Raw genomic sequence first — 21913 nt, 5'->3', positions numbered from 1 at the left:
CCGCCCAGGCCCCGGGATGGTACCCACCTGCCCAGGTGCTCTTGCAACACCTGGTAGACACTGATCCGGAATGTCTCATTGTGGAAGTGTTCCCGGATGTAGTCCTTGTAAATGCGGAACTCAGCTGCAGTCACAGCCTCCCCTTCTGGGATCTTGGAGAGATCAAACCGGAACTCCCGGTGGTGGTAGCGCGGGTGGAAGAACTCTTTGTCATGTTCCACTGGGAAGGGAAGGAAACACACATGGGTACCAAGAGCTCATTAGTGACTGGGTTTCACTCTCCAGCTCAGAGTCCAAGCATCATGCCTATGCTTGATAGAGACCTGCCCATAACTGGCAACCCCTGGTGATGACTGCCTGTTCCAGGCCAGGCCAAGCCGAGAGTGGGGGTGTGGACCCCCAGTTTACAAATGAAGACAGCTAAAGAACCCAGAAGTACAAAAATGTATGTTTGCCCATCGTGTGCTCTGTGATGGGTCTCACACTGAGCACTCTTGGCCATCACGTGATAGAACATGAAGGTAGGATCTAGCCCCATTTTACAGATGAGGAAACTGAGGCTCAAGGAGGCCAGGTAACTTGCCCAAGATCACAAGTTAGGTGAGTGGCTGAACTCTGAAACCCACACTCTTAACCTTTATACTCCCAGGAGCCAGGTGGCCTGAGACTAAGTATCAGTTGTGCCAGTTGAGGTCTTAGCCAAGTTACTTGACCAGTGTGTGTACCCCTTCCTCCAGGGTTAACACTGGCCTTTTCTCATAGGGAAGATCACAGGAGGCGGCATTTAGGACAGAGCCAGCCAAATGGAAAATAACTGCATTTGTCATAGTTACAGAGCCTCTCAAATGAGCGCTGAGAGAAACAATCACATAAGAGAAATAAACTGTGCATGCAAGTATTTACATAGTTCAGCTACGATAGCATTATTTGAAAAAAATTACAATAGATCAAATGGAAAAGAAATGTTTGAATAAGCATGATATTAACACAGGTACAATCACTTAAATCACAGGCAATGAAGAAAGAAACATAGACATATAATCACAAATACAGTTTGCTGCAACAGGTGTATATACAACTTTTTTAATGTGCAAAATGAAACGTATTTTAACTGCTAAGACAGTTAAGATATCAGGGTTGTAAGACTTCTTTTTTAAAAAGATAAATGAATAAATTGTCCAACTAAACTTCTTTAGGATCCTTGGGATGACTTTCTAAGCGAATTTTTTTCATTAATTATTTTAAGACAATGAGAGGCATGAACCATGACATTATTCTGTTCTTCCTGAAACCCATAGAATCTGGTGATTTATCAAAGTCAGAATAGTCATTTCTTAAAAGAAGAGCAGTGACTAATTCAAAGTTCAAACCAAATCCCAAATCTTACCTTCTCAAGCTTTCCATTTTATATAGAAACCACTCCACAGTGTGAAATCTACACAATTTCAACCTCAGGGATCAAGACAGTTTAACAGTCACCACTAAACTATTAAGGAGGGAGAAACCTTTAGGGAGAAAATTGTGTCTTTACACTCTGTTGTTAAATTACTGTAGTTGATGACCCAAGACTTGAGTTAAAATAAATGTCCAGAGTTGATATGTCCCTGAGTTCATTAAGAAAAGCTACCTAAGGAGACCCAGAACCGAATCCAGTTTTTTTTCTCCCACAGCCCCTTGTATTCCAAAACACCACTGACTGAGAGAGCTCACACCCATGAACATAAAACTGTAATCTTCAAAAGATTAAAAGGATCCAAATCCCTGAGACCAAAAGAAAAGTCCAAAGAAAGTGGATTATGGAAAAACCATCCTGACAGTAACCAGCCTCATGACGGTCCCCAAAGCCAATTAATTCTACTGTCCTTCTTTGATAAAAGCCTGAAATAATTACCCCAAAATTGGCCCTGGGAGGGGAAATTCTGAGCTGGAGGGTGTCAATAAAGGGTAGAACAACAGGAGGCCCCTCAGCTGGGTGTCTCCTCTCTTGACCTTCTGCCACGTCAGCCAAGACCTCTGCCCCACACTCAGGTCAAGCCTGATCCCCAAGCATCAGTCAGGAGTGTCTTGCCTCCTCTCCACGCCTGGGGTTCCTCCTCTCAGCACCTGGGGTGCCACCTCTCAGCATCTGGGGTTCCTCCTCTCAGTACCTGGGGTGCCACCTCTCAGCATCTGGGGTGCCTCCTCTCAGCACCTGGGGTTCCTCCTCTCAGTATCTGGGGTGCCTCCTCTCAGCATCCTCCCATTACAGTCACACAAAACATACAAGTGTGCCCCTTGCTAAATTAGTGTGCTCTGCACACGTGGATTATGATAAACAAATGCAGTTCACATTGCTGACTTGCAGAGGGCAGCAACATTTACAGGGTACCTAAGTGGAAGTATTCAGAATAGAACAGACCTGGGTTTGATCCCTGGGTCAGGAAGATCCCCTGGAGGAGAAAATGGCAACCCGCTCCAGTACTCTTGCCTGAAGAATCCCATGGACAGAGGAGCCTGGCGGGCTACAGTCCCTGGGGTCACAAAGAGTCAGACACAACTGAGCGACCAAGCACACCACGCATGGTCAATACATAATAATACACAAAGATAAACAGATACCATACATCCTTATGGGGCTTCCCTCATAGCTCAGTTGGTAAAGAATCCGCCTGCAATGCAGGAAACCCCGGTTTGATTCCTGGGTCAGGAAGATCTGCTGAAGAAGGGACAGAATGTGTAGACATCCTTATACACATGAGAAAAAATATAGAAGATACAGTATTTCTCCTGCTCCCTAGGGGATCATTTCGTGCCGGGACACAGCTCACTGTGATGTCACCGGAAGGTGCCACATCCACACCATCTCTTTCTCTTGGAGAGCCTCTTCATGGCTCTTCCAATCAAGCCATATGGTCCCAAGGGAGCCGCCATCTTGTCCCATGACCCCCTTCTCCAGAGTTGGGGGATGGGAGAGAATGAGCCCTTCACTGGGCCAAACACAGGATTTCTTTTATTTACTGGTACCTGGTGGGAAAGAGTCCTGTTTGTTTTCTCTGCCTTGAACCCTAAGGATGCAATGTCCTGGGCAGACACTCATCAACACTGCCTCACAGAGAAAGCTGATCTGTGAGAAAGAAGATTCTGGATGGGGAGGACAGAGCTCAGAATTGAGGGGTATGCCTTCCAGGTTCAATCCCCTGGCCTAGTGGTCCCCACACTTCCTGAAATTCAAGGTTTCAGTCCTAATTTGTGAGTCCCATGGAGATCCTTCCAACAAGACTCTTGTAAATTAATTAGAGTCAGGTGGCTGTCCTTTGCAACCAAGGCAGTTCTGAGCAAAACAACCGAGCCCAATTACATATAGTATAGCGTTAGCCACTCAGTCATGTCCAACTCTTCGCGACCCCATGGACTATAGCCTCCAGACTCCTCTGTCCATGGGATTCTCCAGGCAAGAATACTGGAGTGGGTTGCCATTTTCTCCTCCAGGGGATCTTCCTGACCCAGGGATCTAACCAGGGTCTCCTGCATTGCAGGCAGATTCTTTACCATCTGAGCCACCTGCAAAACCTGCCGAATTATATACACAGCTGGAAATGGATGGGCAAGAAACATGTCCAGGTAACAGTGGGGGTGTCCAGGTGGCCATCCACTGTGAAAGCTGCTTTCTTCAGACGCGGATAATGTACAAGTACAAGCTGACCCCCTGACCAGCTCTGGGGCCAGGGGCAGTGACTGTCTCGATCCTGAACCTCCACTGTTCCGCACAGCCTTAGGCCTAGTAGGGCTCCATTAGTCTACTGGATTCAATATATTAATCTTCGTGTGCATATAATAATTCCCGGCTAGTCTTAGTCAACAATTTTTTAAAATAGCATACATACAGTAAAGCACACAGACCCTAAGTGTTCATGAAGTTCTTTGAATTTTCTCAACGCAAACGCCCCCCAGAGCACAACATAGCACATTCATGACTAGCACCGAAGACACCCCTGCAGGGCCCCTCCCTAATACCAGACCCTCACTTGTCCCCAAAGGTGATCGCCATGCAAACACCCGACAATACAGACTCACTTTCCCCACTTGGGGTTTCCCCACCAGCATCCTCGTCCTTCGATCAACCATGTGTGCCCCCCACCCACTTTGCGGCTATGTGGAGCAGCAAGTCACTCATTCAGCGGCTACACTGGATGTCACTGAATGCACAGGCCACAGCTGACTCTTCGATAGGCATCTGGGTAGTTTCCACTTTGGGACCATCACAACTGGGGCCATGATGAACATTCTTGCTTTTTGGTGAACACAGTTCTATGGGGTAAACACCTTGAAGCAGGGCTGGGAATGCACAGAAATCAAAGATTTGTCAAAGGTAAGCATTTTGAAGAAAGGGGCATGAAGAAGGGTCCCCGCGTGTTAGCCTAGAGTGCCTGGAGTGCAGTAATGCCAGCAGTGGATATAACCGGGAGGAAGAACCCCACAGGTGAAGCAGGAAGGAAGAAAACACATGTGGAGGCAGACAGGTTAAACTCGAGGTGATCTGCAGGAAATCCAAGTGGGAAAGTTGACTGGAGTTTTGAGAGTCCAACTGGGGACTACTGAATTGCATTTATGGATCACATTTTGTGGGAGAAAGGCACACACAAGAGAAAGATGTAGTGGCCTCGGACCACTACAGCATGAGAGATGGAGAACATAGCTATGAGAAGAACTCAGTCCAGGGGAAGAAACAAGACTAGAGACAGGCAAGATAAGACAACCAGCCTGTGGCCAGACTCAGATAACAGGGGCAGGGTGACCATTCACGGGATTTGGTCATCAGCTGCTCAGAGACACCAGGCAATGGTCATGGTCAAGACAGCCATGCAGAAAAGGCAAAAAGAGCAAGACTGTGGCCAGCTGCACACGAGAGACATTTGCATCGTGGAGCGGGGAGGCGGGACGGTGCGCCCATATAAGGCTGCCTCCACTCCCTCCTCGAGCAGCTCTCCCAGCCAGGGCTAGGAAGACTTGATAAACAGTAGTAATCATGTTAATGGCCCAGCTGCTCCTTCCAAAAACTTTATGGTTTTTAGAAAAAGCTTAGTTAACTTTCCAGACTATGCGATCCTTTCACTGTTCCCTAAGATGCTGCTAATCTATGAGAGGGGACCCAGAACTGTACAAGCAAAGGAACACTTTCCAAGTAAAAACCGTAAGTCCAGCATCAGAAGTCTGTTCCTCCCTCAGGAGCTCGGTCTGGACCACACAGTTCCAGTTATGGGCCGGGGGCAGACCCTTGAACCCCTTTCAAGAGGCTCTGAGAACCAGCAGAACCAACCAAAGTCCACAATATAATCAGAAACTAGAGCTGAGTTTTCAAAGACTCCTGACTGCTGAGGATCCCCTGGCCCAGTATCCCCACCCCCCAAGCCGATTTCACTCTGAAGCTTTCAACCCCATCTCCTTCCTGTCCTAGGGGGATATGATCCATTCGGAAGATTCTGGCACACGCCAGAATTCACTGGAGCTGATGTTACCAAGGCTGCTGTCACCTGGTGATTTACGGCCCTGCAGCTTCAAGGATGTGAAATTCGATGATGGCTCTTCATTCATTCCAAGATTTACATGGCAAGATTAAGGAGCTTGAAAAAGCCGCCAGAGGCATACCATAAATTGGGAGTTCTAGAGAAGTGAACAGGCATAGCAACGAACATTACAGGAAAATGCTCTCTAATAACATGAGCGTTAATACACTCTGCTGCTCTTACAGAAGAAGAGAGGAGATGGTCCTAAACATAGTGAAAAGCAATATCGTGTAAAAGTCTAAAATGATAAACCCTGCCACGAAAATATTTCAATGTCTCCTTACCCCACAGTGTACTCATTCTACAAGAACTTCTTGACTGCCCAATATGAGGGAGAGAGCCCTGTTGAGAGAGAGGAGAGAGACTAGAGAGAGCTAGAGGAGAGAAACTGATAGAAGCTCACTTGGATTGTAACTCTGACACCCACTCAAACCCCAAGCTAGGTAAGAGCCATCATTTTTTAATTTTTATTTTTAATTGTGGTAAAAATGCAGGGCTTCCCCCGTGGCTCAGCAGTAAAGAATCCATCTGCAACACAGGAGACGTAGGAGACATCAATTCGATCCCTGGGTCAGGAAGATCCCCCCAGTGGAGGAAATGGCAACCCACTCCAGTATTCTTGCCTGAGGAATCCCATGGATGGAGCAGCCCAGTGGGCTACAGTCTACACGTCGCAGAGTAGGACACGACTCAGTGATTGAGCACTCTTGCAGGCACCAACAGCACGCAAGTGTTCTAATTTTTCCACATTCTCTCACCAACACTTATTTTCTAATGATCTGTTTTGATAGTAGCCATCTTAATGATGGGAGGTAGATGGTCACCAGTCTCAAAGCCCTCCCACTGGCCTGAATGCAACATCACATGTTACACATACACATTTCCTCAAATTCTTATAAAACCCCTGCTCAGAAATAAGCACATGCATCGTGTCCATTTTACAGATGAGGTCACTGAGGCTCAGAGTGGTAAAGTTGCTTGTCTATGGCCACACAGCTGGTCTGAATACTTCACCACTCAGCCACACTCTCTTCCCTCATGCCAGGAACCACTGCCAACCTCTTAGCCGGGGAGACACCCCTAGGACTCCCCTGGCAGTCCAGTGGTTAAGAATCTATGCTTCCGTTGCAGGGGGCGCAGGTTCGATCTTTGGTTGGGGAACTGAGATCCTTCATGCTGTACAGTATGACCATAAAATTAAAATTAAGAAAAAAGACCTCCCTAAAGTATACTTCAGGCTCTCAACACACATGACATGATCACAACAGTAATCTCCTTAAAAGCTAAATTCAGAGTGAAGACTGCATCCTGCTCAGGTCCCTCTTTGTAAATTTCGCTCGTGCCAGAGTCACCCCAAGGGAGGCTGACAGCTTGAAGGTAGGGTAGCATTTCCCCGTATCCCCATCATCCTTCCCCAGCCCCCCAAATCAGGGGGTGGGCCCCGCCTGGCAGAGGGCACACAAGCAGCATTGTCTCCCCTGAACCGCCTCTTCAACTCTCGAACTTTCCACCAAATGCTTTGGCTGCCAATAGGACCACCTGGAGCCCCAGCGCCGGGCGCTCCGAGAGGGTCTTCAGAGACACTGCCTCCTTGTTAGATGCCGGGGGCTGCATCCCAGGATGGGGGGCGCAGAGGCGAGCCCACTGGCAGCCAGGCTTTTTGTCATAAGCGTGGCAGCCGCACAGATGTGGGGTGGGGGTGGGGCAGGGAATTACTGTACCGCAAGATTAAACACTCCGGTGTCAACATGTGTGCAGTGTTGCTCGAACAATGTTATCATTGTGAATTGAATGGACCAAAGGGTTTAGGGGATGGGGTGGGGAGAAGGAGAAAAGATGGGTTTAATTATCTCTAGGGCTGAAGCCAGTTGTTTGCCTAAAAAGACCCAGACGCTGCTAGAGCTGCAGAGAAAAAAAGGGCTATAAGCTTCTATCGACTTTTCCACCATAAGCTAAGGCAGACACCCTTCCCCCATGAGTACCCCATCTCCCCAGGGGGGAACCCACCCCCAGGGATCTCTAGGTCCCCACTCCCTCTCCATCCTTGGCTAATTGAAAATGAAGGGAAAGAATGGCAACTAGTTACTATTTCGACTAAACTAGTGATTCTCAGCCTGGGGCAATTTTGTCCTGCCCTTACCCTCCTCGAGGGCTATTGGGCAATGAATGCCTGCATTTTTCCCCCTACTCATCCCCTGTAACAATTTAGGGAGTGTGTGCTACTGGCATCTGGTAGGTAGTGGCCAGGGACAGGTAGTGGCCAGGGACATTGTTAAACATCCTCTGAACTACAGGGGATGGTCCAGCCCCAACTGTCAACCAGACAGAGTTGAGAATCCTGGAGCTAACAGACACACAAGCCTCATGAAATCTTGGTTTCAGTCCCAACTGGGCTCTCATCTGTCTAGGTGGAACCTCAGGCTCAGTGGGCCTCCATTCTTCCCTCTGTAACAAAGGAATGGATTTAATTGTTCTGAAGTCCCATTTCACTTCTGTTGTGTGTATGTATGTGTCAATTACCCAGTCATGTCCACCTCTTTGCAACCCCATGGACTGTAGCCCGCCAGGCTCCTCTGTCCACGGAATTCTCCAGACAAGAATACTGGAGTGGGTTGCCATTCCCTTCTCCAGGGGATCTTCCCAACCAGGGGACTGAACCCAGGTCTCCCCCACTGCAGGCAGTCTTTACCCTCTGAGCCACCAGGGAAATCCTCACTTCTATTAGGTTGTACCATAAAGAGTTGGGAACTTTCTATCGATTTTGACCTATATGTGGTTCAACCTAAACTTTAATTTTACACCTTCACTGTCCAGTAGGGTAGCCACCAACTACATGTATACACTGGGCACTTGCAATGTGGCTGGTGTGGCAGTGTTTATATTTCTTTCAGAGTAATTGGTTTAAATTGAAACAGCCCCATGTGCCCAGGGGCACCCATACTGGACAGCAGATACAGAAAAGCTCAATCATGGTGGAACTTACAGAAAAATTCAACCATGGTGGAACTTTCAATTGGACAGCATGGCTCTGCAGCATCAGTGGGCTGGCTTCTGATAGTGACATGATGATATAGAGCTTATCGCTAATAAGGGTCAAATACATGTTCTCAGAGATACACCAGAGGTTGCTCCTCAGAAAGTTCCCAGGGTGAGAAATTGCATGGATGGGGTCGCAAAGAGTCGGACACGACTAAGCGACTGAACTGAACTGAGGGAGAGCTTGGACTTCCCCCGTGGCTCAGCAGTAAAGAATCCGCCTGCAATGCAGAAGATGCAAGAGATGAGGGTTCCATTACTGGGTCAGGAAGATCCCCTGGAGAAGGGCACAGCAACCCACTCCAGTATTCTTGCCTGGAGAATCCCATGGACACACTCTTCATTTTCATGCATTGGAGAAGGAAATGGCAACCCACTCCAGTGTTCTTGCCTGGAGAATCCCAGGGAGAGGGGAGCCTGGTGGGCTGCCATCTATGGGATCGCACAGAGTCAGACATGACTAAAGTGACTTAGCAGCAGTAGCAGCATGGGGGAACTTAATTCCAGAGCTGTGGGAGAGGCCTGGAGTGCACACAGATGGGTCCCAGGCTCTCAGTTCTGTCTATAAAAACAGGCATGATGACGCCTGCCCCAGTCACAGGGCCACCTGGGAGCTTGTCCCTTGGTGAGTGACTTCAGGCTGGATAATCATCAGACCCACCAAGTTCAGGGGCGTGGGGGCAGGGGCACGGCACCAAGATCCCCTCCCCTCCACTGTGCGGGCCATTTACCCTCCCTGAACACCTCCTCCCCTCCCATCCTGTTCATTTCCTTCCTAGGAATTCATGCTCTGCATTCGTGATTGATTGGCCTGTTGACCTGTTTGTTAACCGTCTTCTAGCTTTTAATTTCTAGAGTAAGACCTGGGAGAGGGCACAGGGCATATGAGGCTTGAACATGGAGCCAGGATGGGGTTTGAATCCAGGCTCTGTCACCCATGGGGCCCTTGGGCAAGTTACTCTTTGTCTGTCAAATGCGAGGATGAGGAGAGAAACCCTGACTTCACTAGGTTGGCATAGGATTAAAACAGACCACGGATCCTCAAGCTTCAGTGTGTTCCAGAATCGCCGGGGAGCTTGTTAAAACACAGACCACTGGACCGACTCCCAGTCTTTCTAAGATGGGAGATCTGGGGTGGGGCCCAAGAACCTGCATTTCTAACAGGCTCTCAGGAGACACTCATGCTGCCAATCCTCTGCCTATGCGATTTCCCAGACAAGAATAGTGGAGTGGGTTGCTGTTTCCTTCTCCAGGGTATCTTTCCGACCCAGGGATCGAACCCATGTCTTCCTGCATCTCCTGCACTGGCAGGCAGACTCTTTACCACTAAGCCACCAGGGAAGCTGGGCTCCCTTAATGGGGTAGAAAAGCCCCTCGCGGCCTTGCTCCGCTGGAGAAGCAGCAAAGAGTTTGGGCTGAGATGGGGCCTGACAGCTTGGGTTGACTTGGGTTCTGCCAGCAGTGACTTGGGACCTGCGAACCCATCTCCGTGAGGCTTAGCTTCCCCTTCGATAAGATGGGGACACAAAGAGGCCCCCAGTTATGGGGCCGTGGTGAGAATTCGAGGAGACAGAAGCCAGCAATCATGGGACATGGCAGGGACACATGCCAGACTAGAGCAGGCCCCAGGAGTGGCTGGGGTGGGAGAGGCACCACGAGAGCCCGCGCCCCCCTCCCCCAGGACAGGAGGGTGCCTGCCCAGACCTTCCTCCAAAGCAGGCAGAGACTCCTGGGTCAGCTGGGCAGGCACAGCTGGTTTAAGGTATTTTAGAGGCAAATCAAATCAAATGAGAATTTATAATCCTTCCTGAGGTCTGGGTTCCATCAACCTAAACTCATTAGGCCCGAGCAGCGCAGGTGCAGCTAAGGAAGAGATTGTTCCGCGTTTCCTTCACGCTGGGCGCCCATCTCCCTTTCAAAATAAGAGTCTTCTCTAAAACCCCACATACTTGGAGCAAAACTCTCATTACAGAGGCATCAGCTTCCATTTCTGCAAATAGGATAATCAAGAGACCTGCATAAGCCAGTCCGGGGACTGGCAGGTGGAGTCTGGCAGAAACCAGCAAACCAAAACCCCCATTGAGAGGACTTCCTTGGTGATCCAGTGGTTAAGACTTCGCCTTCCCGTGTAGGGGTTATGGGTTCGATCCCTGGTCAGGGAGCTAAGCTCCCACATGCCTCATGGCCAGAAAACCAAAACATAAAAAACAGACACAATATTGTAACAAATTCAATAACGACTTTAAAAATGGTTCACATTTTTAAAAATCTTAAAAAAAAAAAAAAAAAAGACCCTCATTCATTTCATGCTCACATTTTAACAAACTGAACTTGCCTTCCCAAGCTGAACTATCAAAACATCCTGAAAACTGCATTGCTGTCCCTTGAAACTATTTCTGGTAAGTGAGGGAAAATCAGAGATCAAACCAAACAATGGTTCTGAAATTACAGTGTCAGTCCTCTGGTGAATGTAACTGCAAACAGATTTCCAATGTGAGTGTCCAGTTTACATGAATCAGGTCTGAATAGGGGTCATCTTTCCAACTCATTGGAAATGATTAGTAGGATTTAAGAAGTACGAAAGGGCTTCCCTGGTGGCTCAGAGGGTAAAGAATCCGCCTGCAATGCAGGAGATCTGGGTTCGATCCCTGGGTCAGGAAGATCCACTGGAGAAGGGAATGGCAACCCACTCCAGTCCCATGGACACAGGAGCCTGGTGGGCTACAGTCTATGGGATCACAAAAAGTTGGACAAGACTGATTGACTACTGTGCAATCAAATGGATAAAGATTTAAAACAGGCAAAACTAGTCTATGTCATTAGAGGATGGGACAGCAGCTGCCCGTGAGTGAGGGTGCCACAGGGCTCCTGGCAGCTAGTCATGTTCTGTTTCTTGCATCTGGGCACTAGTACTCAGATACCTGAGTGTCTGAAAGTGTCTCACTTTGTGAAAATTCCTAACTCCTCTAGATTTGTGCACTTCTGTACACATGCTACACTTCAACAAAATTTTGTTAATAATATCTATCAGCTGGCTATATTCATCTCCAGTTCTACTCAAGAAGTATTTGTCACCATAGTTCCCCTATTTTAGGAGGTGTGATTAATTTAATACCAACTCTTTGGGGAAAAGATACTAATATTTTTATTGATTTTTTTTATTTGGCTATGCCAGGTCTCAGTTGCAGCTTAGGATCTTTAGTTACGGCATTTGAACTCTTAGTTCCAGCATGTGGAATCTAGTTTCCTGATCAGGGATTGAATCTAGGTTCCCTGCATTAGAAGCATGGAGTCTCAGCCATTGGACCACCAGGGAAGCCCCCACCTTTATCAGTTTTAAGACTTCTTGGTTTCAGAAACATCAATAATCAAAGAAATGGAAGATTTTACCTAAAGCAAATAATTGGGAAACGCTTGCGTGGCGTCTACTGCCCTGACCTATGACCCTATGACAGCAAAGCTTTATTCACTTGTTCTAAACCCATCCTTGAAGCCTGAGGTGCAGCTCGGGATCAAGATTAAGTAACTGGACTCCCAAATTCAAATACACTTTCTGGGCCAGCTGATGCTTCTCTGTGCTCAGTTTTCTAGTCTCCAAAATAGGGGGGACCACCTGAAATGGCTCCTATGGGAATTAAATAAGCAATAAAGGCCAAGAGGAAAATGGGTGCTTAGCACCCTTGACAAATGTTAGCTACTAGGATTATTACTATTTTTATGACTAACTTAGCAATAATTGGATAGTATACACGCCTCCAACTCCCCAATCTAGCCACAAAGGCTAACTCTCAGAAACCTTATTTATGTAGCATGGTCTACCTCCTAGACCTGACTGATTCATGAGTGAACATGTAATTCAAGCTGTCTAAGAGTCCCTAACCAGGAACTTTAGTTGGGTGCAGTAGCTCAATTGAGTCCTCAGGAACTCAAGTTTCTTCTATCTTTTTGCCCTGCCGTTGTCTGCATGTTGACATTTAGTCCTTAGGCTTGTTGCCTAAGGGTCACAAGATGGCTGCCATGGCTCCAAACATCCCGTCTTCACAGGACCACATTCAAGGTAAGAAAAGGATAGCGTGTTCTCTTTGTTTATCTGTCACTCACCAGGAAGCAAAATATTTTTCAAAACCACCTCCCACCCCTTTCTACTCCCAGCAGATTTCCTCTTATATCTCACTGGTTAGACCAGCATCTCATGGCCATTCCAACCCACTAGGGAAGCTGGTAAGGCAAATATGTGGCTAGCCAGAGAGCCATAAATACAAGTTGGTGTGGGTGGCATCTTTCTCCCAATAGGCAGGGTGCCAGAGGAATATAGTGAGGCAGAGATGACAGACATAGAGTGAATAACCCTTGGGCTCTCTAAGGACCTGTTGCTGTTATGTCCTTTCCAAAGTCTTGTTGTTGTTCAGCCATGAAGTCTGACTCTTTGCAGCCCCATGGACTGCAGCACACCAGGCTTCCCTGTCCTTCACTGTCTCCTGGAGCTTGATCAAACTCATGTTCATTGCCTCAGTGATGTTATCCAACAATCTCATCCTCTGTCTCCCCCTTCTCGTCATGCCCTCAATCTTTTCCGGCATCAAGGTCTTTTCTAGCGAGTCAGCTTTTTGCATCAGATTGTCAAAGTATTGGAGCTTCACCTTCAGCATCAGTCATCCCAAGTCTTAGGCATGCATTGATTTTCTTTTTACTCTCCTTAAGCTAGTTTGAAGATACATTTTTTGTCTGCAACCAAAGAATTCTGTTACATATAATGTTATTCACAGCAAACACATACTCTGCCCAGAAAAAATTTCTTAAAATACCTCTACATCCTTTCCCCCTGATCATCTCTTCCAACCAGAAGCCTCTCGTGTCCATCTCTCTTGGAAACAAGCAGAAGTAACCCATGTGCCCGGAACCCACATATGGGAAAAAGTTCTTACAGGCTTTCAGGATACAAACAGGGTTTCGACCAGGATGGGCAGGCCTTGGGTCCGAGCAGCTCTCTACCCTCGGCTCATAAACAATGACACAGATTCTTAAAATGTCTTAAGTCTCTTGATCTGCTCTTCCTCTTCCCAGAGGGAGATAGGAGCCTCCTATCCCACAAGCAGAACTCAGTCCAAACCCTACCTGGCCTCTGCTTCCTTCCAGGGGACAATGATGCTGACCATCTCAGATCACTTTTAAGACCCTTGCTACAAGTCTAAGGAGATGGTGATAAAGTAGTTTTCAGCAAACAACTGGCTGTTGGCCAGAATCCCACGGAGTCTTCAAAATCAGGGTGAGATGTGCACCTATTTACAGGTTTGAGTTTAAAGAGAAACTGAAGTCTCTCCAGAGGCTACAGAGGGTCTGGTTGAATTAATGCCAACATGCAATCCACTTTCTGTATATATTCACTGTGGCACAGTATTATATGGAGACTTTGCAACTAATTTGTTAAATATGGAAGCAATATATTGAGCATGTGCTCAGTCGTGTCTGACTCTTTGCGACCCTCTGGACTGTAGGCTGCCAGGTTCCTCTGTCCATGGAATTTTTGAGGCAAAAATACTGGAGTGGCTGCCATTTCTTTCTCCAGGGGATCTTCCTGACCCAGGGATTGAATCCCTATCTCTTGAGTCTCCTGCATTGGCAGGCAGATTTCTGACCACTGCGCCACTTGGGAAGCAACCAGTTTAGGGTTCCAATTTTTCTGGGCATAGTGCAGAGTTGAGTCAAATCATGTGCAAATAACCTGTGTAAATCCAACTATACATCACATAGAAAAAACAAAGAGGGAGAGAGAAACAACTTAGATTATTAATATTTGAATGTGGTTACCCAATGACCACTTCCAACACACTTTCCATCCCCACACTTTCCCTCTTACTGTGTGGGCCAGAAGCCACTTTCATACCTTTCCATCCTTCCTTGCAGCAAGATCAGGTCTTGTGAACCAGTTTGGGCCAGGGGACTTAAAGAGACACCTTCTAGGGAAAGCCAGGAGACAGGCAAGCAAGGAGAGCTCTTTGGGCCCTTCCCCTTTCTCTTGCCTTGAATGTGGGAGTATATGAAGATGTGATGTCTGGGGCTGCAGCAGCCATCTTGTAACTGTGAGGTTAGCAATAAGGCATCTGAGGATGGTGAAGGCAAGGAAGAAAGTTCATGGATTCCTGGATGATATCACTGAGCTGCTACCCCAAACTTGGAATCATGTCACTGAAGACTTGCTGTTATGGGAGATACTGATATGCTTTTGGAGCCGAAGCCACTGTTAAGCAGGTGTATTGTGACTTAGAACAAGTCCTAAAAGAGACATCATTCCTGTCCACAGAAGCAAGGAGTAGCCTTTGGGAGGCATATATCTTGCAGTACTTCCTATTCATGAAAGTGGTGCGAGAGGTGCTAGTGTTTACAAATAAGTGTGTTGGTAAAATACGGCACTAAACTAAAGCTACTTGTGTCATGTCATGTGTCATGGAAGAAGCACAATCTATCCCAACGCTGGGAGAAAATCCAGCAGTAGGGACTTAACATACAGAGTGTGTCTGTCTCCAAAGTGGCATCTTCCTAAGGAATTCCAAGGGTAATTTTCACTCTGCCCAATTTCTGTCTGACCCACTACCTTTAGCCTAGCCCCTACAAAAGGGCAAATGCAGCCTCACACTTTCAAAATGTCTAGGCCTCGTCAAAATCTATAATGGGAGATGAACAAATAATATAAATATAGTTTTTCAAATGTAAAACTACTTAGGTGAATGTACTCAGTCGCTCAGTCCTGTCCAACTCTTTGGGATCCCTGGACTGTAGCCCACCAGACTCCTAAGTCCATGGGAGTTTTCAAGCAAGAATACTGGAGTGGGTTGCCATTTCCTCCTCCAGGGCATCTTCCCAACCCAGGGACTGAACCCACATCTCCTGCACTGGTAGGCAGATTCTTTATCACAGAGCCACCAGGGAAGCCCACTTAGGAAAATGCAGAGTCTTCAGTGTGAGGACTAAGTTGGACCTGGAGAGGAACTGACAGGCATCCGCAATGAGGACAAATCAGGACAAAAGGCCATCACAGAAGGACCATGAAGAGACTCTGCAGCCAGTCTGGGCTCCAGAGGCAGTCCCAGGAGCAGCCCCCATTTACTGAGAGATCATTGCTTTCATCCCATTTAATCCTTGCTGCCCTGGGCCCTAAGCCATCCATGTATGAGAGAAACTGCTATGAACTAAATTGGCTTGCGTGCATACATGTTCAGTTGTGTCCAACTCTTTGCGACCCTATGGACTGTATGTAGCTCACCAGGGCTCCTCTGTCCATGGAATCTTCCAGGCAAGAATACTGGAGTGGGTTGCTGTTTCCTCCTCCAGAGGATCTTCCCAACCCAGGGATTGAACGTGGGTCTCCTGTATTTCCAGCATTGGCAGGAAGATTCTTTACCACTAGCACCCTACAGGAAGCTCTGGGCCCCCCTAAATTCATATGTGGAACCCCAACCTTCAACAGAAGAGTATTAGGAGGTGGGGTCTTTGGGACATGATGAGGTTTAGCCGAGGTCATGAAGGGCTGGGAAGGCAGGCAAGCGGCATCACTACCAGCCGCTAATGTTACGTGTGGGGCACCTGCTGCCATGTGGGCACCGTGCTCAGCTCTCTTCCCAGATCCTCACAACAGCCCTTATAGAAAAAGGAAGAGGCCTGAGCTCTCTCTCCATCTTGGGAGGACACAGCCAGAGGGCAGCCATCTCCTTCTACAAGCCAGAGACAGAAGAGAACCCAGCCAAGCAGGCACCCTGATCTTGGACCTCCAAAACTGTGAGAAATAAGAATGTGATGCTTCAGCTCCCCAGGCAGCGCTGTTCTGTTCTGAGAGCCCAAGGCAACTAAGACAGAAGCTGGGAACTGGAGCATCTGAGTGCTTCAGTCACTCGCATGAGGTCACACACCTTTCCCTGGGACTCCAAGCCAGGCAGACCTGCTGTCCCCAAAGCTGAGCAAGTGACTTGTCACCCCCAAGCTCCGGTTTCCTCACACATAAGAATAAATGTGGAAATCGTGCTTTTTGATGAGTGACTGGTATATGGGTAGGTCCTCACTTCAGGGGGAGAAATGTCAATCACCTCAAAAAATGAGGTGAGACAAGGAAATGCTGGGCTTCCCAGGTGGAGCTAGTAGTCAAGAACTCGCCTGCCAATTTAGGATGCATAAGAGATGCGGGTTTGATTACTGGGTCGGGAAGATCCCCTGGAGGAGAAAACGGGAACCCACTCCAGTATTCCTGCCTGGAGAATTCCATGGACAAAGGAGCCTGGCGGGCTACAATCCATGGGGTTGCAAAGAGTCAAACACGACTAAAGCAACTTAGCACACACACACAGGAAATGCCACCAAGTCTGACATGGACAGAGTTCAGAAAAAAAGGTATAATTTTACTGTAAAAGCCTTATTCATTTTTAAAAATAGGCCAGTCCATAGTCGTGTTTGTGTCGTAAGCTGGAGGGCTTACCATCCAGCTAGTCCTGACCATCGGGTGTTTCCTTCAAACTCCGCATCGATAAACACAGATTACCATCAGCAAGAAGCAACTTTCTAGTATAACAGGATCCATAATAAGAAGGGCAGATTCCTGGTTTGCCTCATGCTCAGTCAACAGAGACCAGCTTTGCACTTCACCACAGTGCATCCAGCCAAGGGGAGGACCACCTGACCCCGGGTCCCACAGCGCTCAGCAGGTGGGATATGTGTCTACACAGCTCCCACCCTCAGAAGGAGGCAGCGGTGCATCCCACTGCCCCACATGCCAGGCAGAGGAGCAGGAGGACCTGCATGGGCCGGCCAGCTCCAGAGCGGTCCGAGTTTTGGCCGGGCAAGTAACAGCATCACTACCAGCTGCTAATGTTACATATGGGGCGCCTGCTGCCCTGTGGGCACTGTGCTCAGCTCTCCACCGCCACCCCCCACCCCCAACCTTGGAGGGGACAGATCCTCCCAGCAGCCCAGGAGGCAGGCGCCAACACGAATTCAGAGGAGGAAATGGGGACCTAGAGTCTAGTAACCTGCCCAAGGTCATAGAGCTAACAAGTAGCAGAGGTGGGATTTAACTCATGTCCGACCCCAGAGCCAGTCTTAGCTACCACCCGAGGTGTTTTAGGAGATTAAAAAAAAAAGATGATGGGGAGGGGGCTGCTGGGATGAAGTAAATTTAGGAAAAGCTGTGCAGTCTATTTGATCTCCTTGATGGGAATTCATGATGCCCGCCCCACACGAGGGGCTTCCCGTGGCGCTAGTGGTAAAGAACCTGCCTGCCAACGCAGGAGATGTAAGAGATAAGAGTTCAATTCCTCGGTCAGGAAGATTCCCCTGGGGGAGGGCATGGCAATCCACTCCAGTATTATTGCCTGGAGAATCCCATGGACAGAGGAGCCTGGCAAGCTACAGTCTATAGGGTTGCAAAGAGTCGGACACAACTGAAGCATGTATGCATGCACACCCCACATGAGAGATGCCAGAAAGTGCTCAAATCTGTTTAACTAAGAGTTTGTTCAAACTCAGAGGAGCCCCTCCAACATCCTGGAAGAGAAAGCGTATCTGTGCATCACTGGATGTCCACAGAAAACAAAGGAGGCAGATAAAACTGGGTTTTTCCTTTTTTACTATTTACCTTTCCCCAGGAAAAGGGTTATTGATGTTCTAAAGCAGGAGTCAGTAAACTTCTATAATGGGCCAGATAAAAAATATTCTAGGCTTTGGAGACTGTGCCATCTCTGTAGCAACCACTCAACTCCGTGGATGGAGTATGAAAACAGCCACAGACAAGACACAAACAAAAAGAGTCCCAATTAAGCTTTATAGATACTGGAGCCTGAATTTCATCTCATTTCCACATCATGGAATATTCTTCTTTTACCACTCTTTTTTAAAAAATGAGCAAGTCATTTTTGCTCACAGCCTGCACAAAAATTAGCGGGTTTCCCTGCTTTATTTACTACAGCTCTGAGCTGCCTTGAGAAATAGAAACTACTGCTTCTGTGCTCCCAGCACCCCCTTGCCCCTGGCAAGTTACCTGCTGGAGGGAAACAAGGTAAGAGAGAGTAGTGAATAGTGAAAGTCACTCAGTCATGTCTGACTCTTTGCGACCCCATGGACTGTAGTCTGTCAGGCTCCTCTGTCCATGGGATTCTCCAGGCAAGAATACTGATGTGGGTTGCCATGCCCTCCTGCAGGGGATCTTCCCAACCCAGGGATCGAACCCAGGTCTCTGGTACTGGTAAGGCAGATGGTAAGGCAGATTCCTTACCCATCTGAGCCACCAGGGAAGCTGCAAGAGAGTTTTGCCCTGTTTCCTCCAGAGCAAAGTTTGGGGAAGGAAACAAAGAGACCAGTTCTAAGTGTGTATTCAATCATTTTTTAGTATCACTGGGCAGAAGGTGCTGTAAAAATATTTTGGCTCCCAGGAGACTTTAGAGATCTGACCTCCTTTTCATCTCCAGGGTGTTTCAAATCCAGGCAGAGCTGGGATCCCAGGACAGGGCTCACATTTTGATTGCAATCTGTCTTCCTTTCAACTGGAAAATGATCCATCAGTCTTGCCCCAACTCATCACCATGGGCAGATGGGTTTGAAGCAAAAGTTCTCAAGTCAATTTCCAAGTTTGAGGAAAGGTACCCTAAACCAGGGCTTCCCTGGTTGGTTCAGTGGTAAAGAATCTGCCTGCCAATGCAGGAAACAAAGGTTCGATCCCTGAGTCAGGAAGATCTACTGGAGGAGGAAATGGTAACCCACTCCAGTATACTTGCCTGGGAAATCCCAAGGACAGAGGATCCTGGTGGGCTACAGTCCAGAGGGTCGCAAAAGAGTCGGACACGACTTAGCGACTGAAACAACGACATCAAGCCTAAACCAGTGGTTCTCAGTCAGGGGCCATTCCCCGCAGGGCACCTCTGATAGATGTTTGGAAACATGCTGTTTGTCACAACTTCTGGCAGCTCGCGTGTAGGGCTCAGCGATGCTTCTCAACATTCTACTACAGCACACAGGATGCCCTCCCCCACAACAGAGAAGAGTGAGCTGAAAACGTCAGCAGTGCCGAGGCTGGAAACTCAGCTCTAAAGCTACCTGAAAAGGCTGCTTCCAAGTTCCTAGGGTGTTTGAGGCACATGAGACCCAGAGATTTCTGGATTCCCTTCCCCATCCCCCGACCAGTATATTAAGACAATTAAGAGCTCAGAGGTAAGTAGGTATAAGGCAAGTAGCTTCATTTATTGTTTCCTCCTAAAGGAAATGACCAACCAGTGCCTCCACCCTATAAACATTTACTAGCCCTGGAAGGTTCTGAGGCCCCCACTGCCATTTTTAAGGGCTTCTCCCTCGTCAAATGTTAGGTCAAGTCAGTCAGAAAAAGGAACCTGAGAAGGGAAGATGCGGGGGGAGCGTGGGGGGTGCATTTCACAAAGTTCAGGACCAAGAAGAAAATTGAAAGACCTGATACGACCCACCCACCCGCTGCCTTTCTTGCTTATAAACAGAGGACTGCTTTACACAGGGCATCTCTTGAAGGGAGGCAGAGAGAGTTTTAGAGGTCTCAGGACACTGCCACGTGGGGCTTTCATTTGCTGGCTGAGGCCCCGTTGGGTTAATGGCTCTGTGGATTGATGAGTTGTTGGTCTTCGGGGCATGATATCCTGAGCACACTCTAAGACAGCTCCCCAGGTCCACACCGCCAAGAGCCACCTCAGGGCTGAGCTTCCAGTGAGGACTTTTCTATATCCAGTGGGAGAGCTTTCTGGTTCACTGGGGCTTGGAGAAATGTAATCACAGAGAAGAATGCAGAGGGTGGTGGTGGTTTAGTCACTAAGTTGTGCCTGACTCTTTGTGAAACCATGGACTGTAGCCCGCCAAGCTCCTCTGTCCATGGAATTATCCAGGCAAGAATACTGGAGTGGGTTGTCAGTATCCCCTTCTCCAGGGGATTTTCCTGATCCATGTATCAAACCCATGTCTCCTGTATTGCAGGCAGATACTTTACCGTCTGAACCACCAAGGAAGCCCCGAATGCAGAGGAAAACGTAACTAATATCTAGGTACCCACAACTAAAAACTTGCTGTTCAGTCACTAAGCTGTCTCCAACTCTTTGCAACCCCATGGACTGCAGCGCACCAGGCTTCCCTGTCCTTCCCCGAAACTCCACTTTCTCCTGGAGTTTGCTCAAGCTCATGTCCACTGTGTCTGTGATGCCATCCAACCATCTCATCCTCTGTTGCCCCCTTCTCCTCCTGCCTTCAAACAACTAAGAATTAGCAGGAGTCAATACCATGGTTGCTTCCTTCCCCCCCCTCCCCATAAAGTTCTTGTTTTAGAAAAACTTTAGATTTATAGAAAACTTGCAAAGACAGTATAAAGTTCTCGTGTATACTCAATCAGCTTCCCTCAAGATTCACATCTTCCATAACTGTGGGACACTTGTCAAACCTAAGAATTTAACATGGATGGATGACTATTAACTAGACTCCCAATTTTTTTCAGATTGCATCAGTTTTTCCATTATTGTCCTTGTTCTGTTCCAAGATCCAACCCAGAATAGCACACTGCACTTTCCAATGATTTCTTATTATTAAAACACATTAAAAAAATTGCTTCTAAAAATTATTCATTTACTTATTTTTGGCCACATTGGGTCTTTGTGGCTGGGCACAGTCTTTCTCTAGTTGTGGGGAGCAGGGGTTACTCTCTAGCTGAGGTGTATGGGCTTCTCATAGTGGCGGCTTTTCCTGCTGCAGAGCACAGGCTCTACAGTGTGAAGGCATGGTTGTGGCTTGTGGGCTCAGTAGTTACGGCACGTGGGCCCCAGAGTGCTGGCTCAGTAGTTTGGGGCACGGGCTTAGTTGCCCTGCAGCATGTAGAATCTTCCCAGACCTGGGATCGAACCCATGTCCCCTGCATTGGCAGGTGGATTCTTAACCACTGGACACCAGGGAAGTCCAATATTACTTTTCTTTTTTTTGGCAGGGGGAGTCCAGTCTTATTATTAAAATAATGGAAACAACCAGAATAGTTGAAGTTTATTTAAAATTTCTCCCCAATCCCATCCCTTTCCTGCCTCCCTAAAGGCAGCTGGTGTGAGTTCTGTGGCGTTGTTTCCATAATATGTATTCGCCCAACGATAGATGGTATTATCTGGTGATCTTGTGTGTGTCTATTGTGACACCATGAGGAATGCTTACACCCTAAACATCCTCCTATACAACTGGCCTTCTCTCTCTTGACACTGTTTTGAGTCTAAGTTGATACATAAAAAAATAAGTTCTTGCATTTCCCTTCTGTTTCATTACACATGTATAAATAAATTTATCACAAATTTATTTCTCCAGTCCCCCAC

At 47.7% G+C, this 21913-nt stretch overlaps 1 protein-coding gene across 2 annotated transcripts in view; it reads right to left on the bottom strand.

Annotated features, from left to right (window-relative positions):
- Positions 1–21913, bottom strand: part of BMP7 (bone morphogenetic protein 7) — an 84575-nt gene that overhangs the window by 51855 nt on the left and 10807 nt on the right. For both annotated transcript variants that reach the window (XM_055544637.1, XM_055544638.1), the window contains exon 2: positions 28–220. In XM_055544637.1, coding sequence (XP_055400612.1) covers positions 28–220 — 193 coding nt within the window. The remainder of the gene's footprint in view (positions 1–27; positions 221–21913) is intronic.

Source organism: Bubalus kerabau, chromosome 13 (assembly GCF_029407905.1).
Source record: "Bubalus kerabau isolate K-KA32 ecotype Philippines breed swamp buffalo chromosome 13, PCC_UOA_SB_1v2, whole genome shotgun sequence".
In the NCBI taxonomy this organism is placed as follows: domain Eukaryota; kingdom Metazoa; phylum Chordata; class Mammalia; order Artiodactyla; family Bovidae; genus Bubalus; species Bubalus kerabau.
Note: the sequence above shows the minus strand (reverse complement) of the source record. Positions and strands in the feature narration are given on the sequence as shown.